This window comes from Nematolebias whitei, chromosome 3 (genome assembly GCF_014905685.2).
Source record: "Nematolebias whitei isolate Nwh7 chromosome 3, NemWhi1, whole genome shotgun sequence".
Classification (NCBI taxonomy): Eukaryota; Metazoa; Chordata; class Actinopteri; order Cyprinodontiformes; family Rivulidae; genus Nematolebias; species Nematolebias whitei.
Genome location: NC_056500.1, coordinates 24,863,827 through 24,871,444, shown reverse-complemented (window position 1 = coordinate 24,871,444; position 7,618 = coordinate 24,863,827). Strand labels below are relative to the sequence as shown.

The following is a 7,618-nucleotide window of genomic DNA, read 5'->3' as shown; positions in this document are numbered from 1 at the left end:
ATTAAGAGGTTTTCTTGTTTTGTTGTTTTGGAATTATGGATTATGCATGTCGACTTAGCAATTGTTTTTACGCAAAATACTCTTCCACAAAGCTGTGACATGCTTTTACGACAAATACAAAACAACAAAACAAGAAAACCTCTTAATATTTAGGAAATTTGGAATAATACACATGATTTAATTATTTTCCCATCCGTCCATCATCTTTACCCTCTTCTTTGGCACATTTTTGTTTTGAACTTGACGCAGTCTAAGGGCCACAGGAAGTGATAAAGAAGAACTTCCTGGTCTTTGTTTATATGCACTCCGTCCCTTCCTCATCTCTCTCTGATCGTGACTCTAATCTAAATAAACTTCTCTACGATGCTGTTAGCCATTGTAACAAAGCTGTTTCCTGTTTGACATCACTTCCTGTTGCTGTGCACGCAAATATCTCAACAAATTGTGCATCTCAGTGACGTGATCCTTTTTGCATTGTATTAATGTTATCTTAAACATGCATCAGTATTTGTCACAAAAACTTGATGTCACAAGCACTTTACCAAAGTGACTGTATCACATGGTACTCCTTGAAACTGGCCCATGTGGACTTGCAGGTAAAAACTGAAGCTCAAATAAACTTCAACTCTAAAACTCAAAACTTGATTTGTACAAAAGGTTTTGATATGAAGGTAAAACATTTCTCCCCACCTGAATGTTCTCCTGGATGCGAGATTTTGTCACACTCTTGGGAATTGTTACTACTCCTCGTTGTGTCTGCCACCTGTCATGGCAAGCCAACAAAAGTGATTTTACATACGCTGATAAAACCCAAAGTATGATAAAACCCAAAGTATGATAAAACATTAAGTGCAATCCTGCGGTTCCTTTTGGTAAACTCACCTTAGGATGATTTGAGCAGGTGACATTTTATATTTCTCTGCAAGTGAGGCAATAACTGGTTCTTGTAGCAGGACAGGTTCATCTGGATGTTTCCAGGCCCGATCAGGAGACCCCAGAGGACTATACGCCGTCAACACCAGACCCCGATCCCGACAGTGGGCCAGCAGCTCTACCTGGGCCAGGTATGGGTGGCTCTCTACCTGCCAGATGCAGGCACAAGACATGTCAGGGTCACCTCGACTGTTTTCCATCCATGTCCTTCATCACCACGAACACCATGTACCTGAAGAACAGTGGGTTTAATCCTGGCCACAGACAGGATGTCATCAATCTGTTTGCTGTTGAAGTTGGACAGGCCGATGGAGCGAACCAGGCCCTTCTCCACCAGCTTCTCCATGGCTGCCCAGGTCAGCTTGTAGTCTGTGTCGTCATACAACAAAGTGCCATCCTCTTTTCTGGGGAAAGGAATGTTTCCTTGTCTATCCAACCCAAAGAAGACAGTTTATTAGTATTAATATTATTATTATTATTATTACAAGTATTATTATTAAATGAGTTTTTGTATTGGGGAATAATATAGAAAAGGTCAAGTAATAAAGATCTTTGCTAAAATCTGCTGTACAAGCTGAATAGTTGTTAAAACAAGCACAAAGGAAGCTAAAGAAATCAGAAGCTGAAGCTTAAAGGAGCAGAATAAAAACAAAGTGGTGGAACAAAAGATTCAAGAAAAAGAAGCTAAAATTCAGTTCTTAAGATGCTACAAGCAGTACATCAGCTAAAAGCTGTACAACTGAAGCTAAAGGCTAAATAAAAAAGCAGTAGATAAAAACTAAAAAGCTAAAATGCTGATTAAGCATTTAAAGACATTTTTTTTTTAAAAAAAGGAAAGATTGCCACAAATGTAAGTTTTTACACAACACTAGACTTTGAACTAAAATTAAGACAATGTAAGATCTCCCATTCTTCATTTACATCACTTTATATTTTGGGTTATCAGATAATTAAAGCTAGTTTTCTCAGAATAATGAGCGATCATATTCTTAGACCTCCATGGAGGTTGTACTTACTGGAAGGCGTAAGGCCAGTGCATGAGGTAGAGGTCCAGGTAGTCCAGCTTCAAGTCCTTCAGCGTCTTCAGGAGGGCGGGCTCTACATCCTCTGGGTGGTGGCAATTGTTCCACAGCTTAGAAGTGACGAACACGTCCTCTCTCCTCAGGAACTGAAGGACAAGCAAACATTCAGGTCCTTCTTTTAAAACAGGTTAAAACCTTCACATTTTCTGACCACTTTTTACTCAGCTGAACATCCAGTGCATTGTGGTGAAGCAGTTTTACCTTGTCAGAGCCGAGCGTCTCCTGCAGAGCATCTCCAACCTCAGTCTCATTCCCATAGATGGCTGCGCAGTCAATGTGACGATAGCCGGCCTCCAACGCCCACGCAACAGCTTGTTTGACCTGTGAAAGGCCCAGTTCAGTGAGGACAATGGTCTTAATTTAACAAATGCCATCATTTATGAAACTGATCAGAAGCTTCTGGAAATTTAGGACAAACTGTATCAAACTACAGATTCTTATCTTTCTAATTTATGTACGTCCAGTATTTGCCTTGTTGATCCCATTCAGTCTTTAACATCATGTTATAATAAGCTTATTGTTATTAGTATAAGAAGTCAAATTAACAATAATGGTAGCAGAGCTCGTTAAACTACAAAGACAAACACTTAAGTATAGGTCCACACCCAACAACAAGGCATCAGCCATGACTTGTTTAGTGCCATAAGCAGTAATTCCAGTGTGTTTTCTATATCAGTGGTATATTGTGTTGATTATTCGTTGACCTCTACCTTTCCTGGCTCACTCTTCCATGTTCCCAGTCCAATCAGGGGCATCTTCCTCCCCGTGTTGAGAACTGCAAAGTCATTCATGGCTCTCTGAATAACCTTAAAGGGACAAGCAGAGAAAATATGGTTTAGAGCAACGTTTAAAACTCGAGTGGCAACAAATTTAGAAACTGAAATTCATAATTTGCATAAGCCTTCATAAACTAACTAGACTACAATTCTACAACAAGACTCTGATCTGATCAAATGTATCGATTATCAGATCATCAGTGTGTGAGCTGACTGAGCTCCTCTATAAAAACAGGACTGTTGTCAGTTTTCTCCTCGGGTGCATTCAGGCGTGTTAGCATAAAGACTTCAGCAGTGACCTCAGAGAAGCAGCTGCTCATCAATCTGAAGGGGTAAAGCTCATTTGGAGTCCATTCTACAGAGTTAAGGATTAAACATTTACAGCTGCCAGTCTTCAGAGAAGTGGACACCCTGGCAAAATCACCCCATTGTCAGACCGTGCAATGTTCAGAGAAATCACAAAACAATTCAAATAGACTCTACAGGCAGCAGTTAGCAGGTTAAACGTTAAAGATCATGACATATAGGGTTGTAACACTACATGTATTTGTACTGACACTTTGGGTTGGACTTTTTGGACAGTACAGTGAAATGACAACTAATACATCAGTCACAGGTGATCGCTGCTCCCAAAGCCAGTGCACGTTTTATTTAACTGAATCTTGTTAACAGCCCTGACTGAAAAGACGCCATGAAAGTTACTAACACTGTACACCAACAGAAAGAGGGTTGGCCCAAAAAAAACCAGACAAAAACACCTGCATGTTTAGTTTAAATCAGCTGTGGGGAATTAAAAACAGAAAAATACTGCAGTGCCGTTGATCATGGTGTAAACAACCCAACCCAAAAATGCATCACAGTCTAATTTCCCCCTAAGGCATTTATTTTGTATTTCCTTTTCATATTATGAAGCTTTCATTTTTGTGCATTTCATGTGATGCTCCACGCATCCATGTAAGCGTATGGAGCTCGATTATGGTGAAAAGACAAAGAAATTCTATCAACACTAAAGACAACCCTGGACTGTACGACTTTATAGAGTAATTAAGTGACCACAAGGTGGAATGGGAATTATATAAGGTTTATTTTAATCTGTTTACCGCTACTAAGAAAATACAATTGAAAGGATTTAAGTGTGGCCCTATGATGGACTTGCGACCTGTCCAGGGTGTACCCCGCCCCTCGCACAGTGATTGCTGGACATGGGCACCGGCGACCCCCGTGACCCAAAATGGAAGAAGCGGGCAAAGATAATGGATGGATGGATGGATTTAAGTGTGATGCTTCAGTGATATCTCCACTATAAATAGTGGTGCAAAGGCTAAAAGCAGTTTTGAGCCTTTTATTATAAAGAGCGTGTTTTTGTTTTCACAAACACTCATACCAGCTGTCAGTACGGTGGTGGAGAGCTGATGGTTTGGGCTCTTACAGAAAACAACTACTGAGAATTGGTTCTGGTATTTATTCAAGAGCTGGACTCACACTCAGCTTTTCCATTTTGGTATTACTTTTAATAATTTGATGGTGAGGGGAATCTGTGCTTTTTTTTTTTACAGTTGAAAGTAGATTTGAATCATTTTATTACCTGGTAAAGATGCAATGATTTTTAATCTGTCCAGATATGGAAAACCCTAAAATGTATCTAGAGTGGACTGTCTTTCTCTCATGTCTGTCTTTTACACAAAGCTTTGAACGTTCGCTGAGAATGACAAACATGTTTTCCTTGAGTCTTGATTTTTCGAGTACATTCCTTTGATATGAAGAAGCAGAAACAAAAGCTTGTGAAACTAATGGTGACAATCCTTACTAGATTTTCTGTGGCAACATTTTATCTGAACACAGAACAGTGCTGAATCAACATCCACACAATTTCCTCTTTAGTTTTCTTCCTTAGTCAGCTGTTACTTTAAGCATTCACATATCAAACCTGTCAGCTAGTCAGAAACAGTATGCTGACTTTTTATGATTTTAACTTTTATCCAATCAAAATATTTACCTTTACTTTTTAAAGGCTCAAAATACATCAACATGTTTTCCATTTCAAAAACTTAATTTTCTTTCAAATCTGCTTTCTGCTCAATTTTTGTTGTTTTATGCTACTTCTACTTCATTTAGGTACAGTTCTGCTACTTCTAGCATTTAGCTATAGTTTTGCTACTTTTAGCATTTCGCTACAGTTCTGCTACTTCAAGCATTTAGCTACAGTTATGTTGTTTATTTGTCATATGCAGATTAGCACAAGGTCAACAATGCAATGAAATGTTCAGGATGAGAAGAACCATTTTGACTTGATAAAAAAATTAAAAAAATAAGTAAAATATAAACAATAAAAAATACTAAAGCACACAGTAAGGGTACAAAATAAAGAGCCAAAAAGTGACTAAGAAATATTTTCAAGGTCCAAAAGAAATAATAATAAACAACAACACGGTAGACTATAACAGTGCAAGTAGGATGAATTAGTATAAATAAGTATTTCACAGGTAGAAATATTGCTTAAATGCACAAGCTATATTCTGCACATAACATACTACACATGTTGGGTGCCCGGTTATTGCACAGGGAGTAACATTTAGATCAATTATGATGGTAAGGTATTGACATACATGATACAGCCACATAGTGCAGCAGCAGCAGCAATAAACACAGTAGTTGTCACAGATGTGGCTTGGTGTGGTGTTACTGTCAAGAGTTCAGTATTATTGTTAAAGAATTCAGTAATCTGACAGCTTGTGGATAATAACTGTCTTTTGAGTTTATTCGTGCACAATGGCAGACTCCTGTATCGTCTGCCTGAGGGTAGTAGATGGAAAAGTCCTTGTGCTGAGTGGGTGTGGTCCTTAATGATGCTACCGGTATATGCTTTACACAGACACCAGCAGTGGTAGATGTCCTGGATGGTGTGGAGACTGCTACCAGTTCTGCTACTACTAGCATTTACCTACAGTTTGGCTACTTTTGGCATTTAGCTACAGTTATGCTACTTTTAGCGTTTAGCTACAATTCTGCTACTTTTAGCGTTTGACAGCAGTTGTGATACTTGTAGCTTAATTTCATTCTGCTATTTTATCTACGTTCAGCTACCATTCAGCCACTTTTAGCTACAGTTGTGCTAACTTAATCTACTGTTCTGCTGATAATAGATTCTAGCTGTTCTTTTATGTTGTGTTCCACTCTTTTTGGACTCTCTTCTACTGGTTTTACATTCACAAAGTCAATTCCTGCTTATTCAGCAAAGTAACTTGGCTCTTAACATTGACACTGCAGTTAGATTAGATCATATATAAATTAGGACAAAAGCTAACTTCACTGCTGAGTATGAATGAGACACAGTTTTAAGATATCTCTAGCGACTTCTAGCTTCAATTAAGGTGTGTCAGCTGATTTCCTGGAAAGTCCCAAGCATTATACCACACCGAAACATTCAAGCAGCTTAGCTTGAAAACCAAACCGATCTTTGACAATGGCTCTCATGTTAGCAAGCAGCTACTGAAGATTTTTGCATACTTTACCAGAAGCGTTGTCACCAGATCTAATATTACCAGTCTAAATATTTTTGAAGGTTGCATAGAAACAACTGAATGAAATGAAGTCGCCCCGGGCGCAGCAGCATTTAAACCCGCTAGCTTTAACCTCTTTAAGAAACCTGCACACGATAACCGAACTGTCCACTTTTTCGTCAGTACTTGAAGGTTAAAACGGTCAATTTACTCACCCTTACACCAGTGTAATGCCGGGTTACGTTAACAAGACATCTGGACAGATGCATGATTGTTTGAAGTCTGGGTTCATTCAACTCACCGCCGAGAACTGGTTCAGAAAACTGCCCGGTCCGGTCCACCACTTCCACAAGAACCTGCTCCTTTGCTGTAGTTGTATCTCAAGACTGCTGGTTTTCAAATATTCCAAAGAAACACCCTCATTTTAATTTATTTTTCTTCTTTTTGTACTTCGGTGAAACAACGATCAAAACAACTCACGTGACGATATATTTTTTTTCTCCTGGCGGTATCAGTTGTTCTCGCGAGAAAGCCAGTGTAAAAAAAAAACTTTATTGAAAAATCACAACAAAGTTGTACTGTTTTTTTCAACCGCAAAATTACGGATACGAACGCGCATGCTCAAAGTTAGTAATGCGATGCATTGTGGTCTAGAAATGTTCTTGTTTTTGTTCTGGTTTTCTTATTTTTTACATCTTATAAACTTTTTTTTCAGTTGTGTATATTCGTTACAATCACTGACTGTAGCCTATTTATCCAAATGATATTCACATTTTGAACATTTACATTACAACTCTACATTTTTCACAACCTGATCCACATTTTTTTTAACTTCCGATCCGATCCCGATACCTAAATCTAAATATCGGCTGATATCAATCCAGTTCTGATATCATCATCATTACTGATTTTATATGAGGCTGTAATAATCTCCTCTCAAGTACAATTTGTACATATGCATGCATGTCCAAAAAGGCAACTCCAGGTAAGTTTTAGGATAAGTTTTAAAGTTAGAATTAAATTCTGCTAACACAAAACATGTTTCTTTTTATTCCTAGCTTTAAAGTGGATATTAAAGTGATTAATTTAAGTGATCGTTTAAATTATTATTATTATTTTAAATAAGGGGCAGATATAAGTTTTTTTTTCCTTTCTGCACTCTTTTCATTCAATGTTTTATTTATTTTTTTTTTGTTTCTTTTAAATGAATGAATAAATGAATAAAAAAAAATGTTAAATGGCTTTAAACATCTAAGTTCATGGCATAAACCAACAGACATGTTCATGATTTTAGTTATTTACATCACTTTATAATGTAGCTGTTTTT

General features: G+C 37.8%; 1 protein-coding gene across 2 annotated transcripts in view; it reads right to left on the bottom strand.

Moving 5' to 3' along the window:
* Positions 1–6,798, bottom strand: part of akr1a1b (aldo-keto reductase family 1, member A1b (aldehyde reductase)) — a 9,450-nt gene extending 2,652 nt beyond the window's left edge. The window contains exons 1-7 of one of the 2 annotated variants that reach the window (XM_037674725.1): positions 6,593–6,798; positions 2,726–2,821; positions 2,217–2,336; positions 1,950–2,101; positions 1,166–1,361; positions 883–1,082; positions 691–763 (exon numbers count right to left, since the gene is read on the bottom strand). In XM_037674725.1, the coding sequence (XP_037530653.1) occupies positions 691–763; positions 883–1,082; positions 1,166–1,361; positions 1,950–2,101; positions 2,217–2,336; positions 2,726–2,806 (822 nt within the window). In that variant the 5' untranslated portion in view covers positions 2,807–2,821; positions 6,593–6,798. Of the gene's footprint in view, positions 1–690; positions 764–882; positions 1,083–1,165; positions 1,362–1,949; positions 2,102–2,216; positions 2,337–2,725; positions 2,822–6,506; positions 6,564–6,592 lie in introns of those variants that run through there. The other variant, XM_037674724.1, reaches the window with a different exon arrangement.
* Positions 6,799–7,618: the final 820 nt, after the last annotated feature.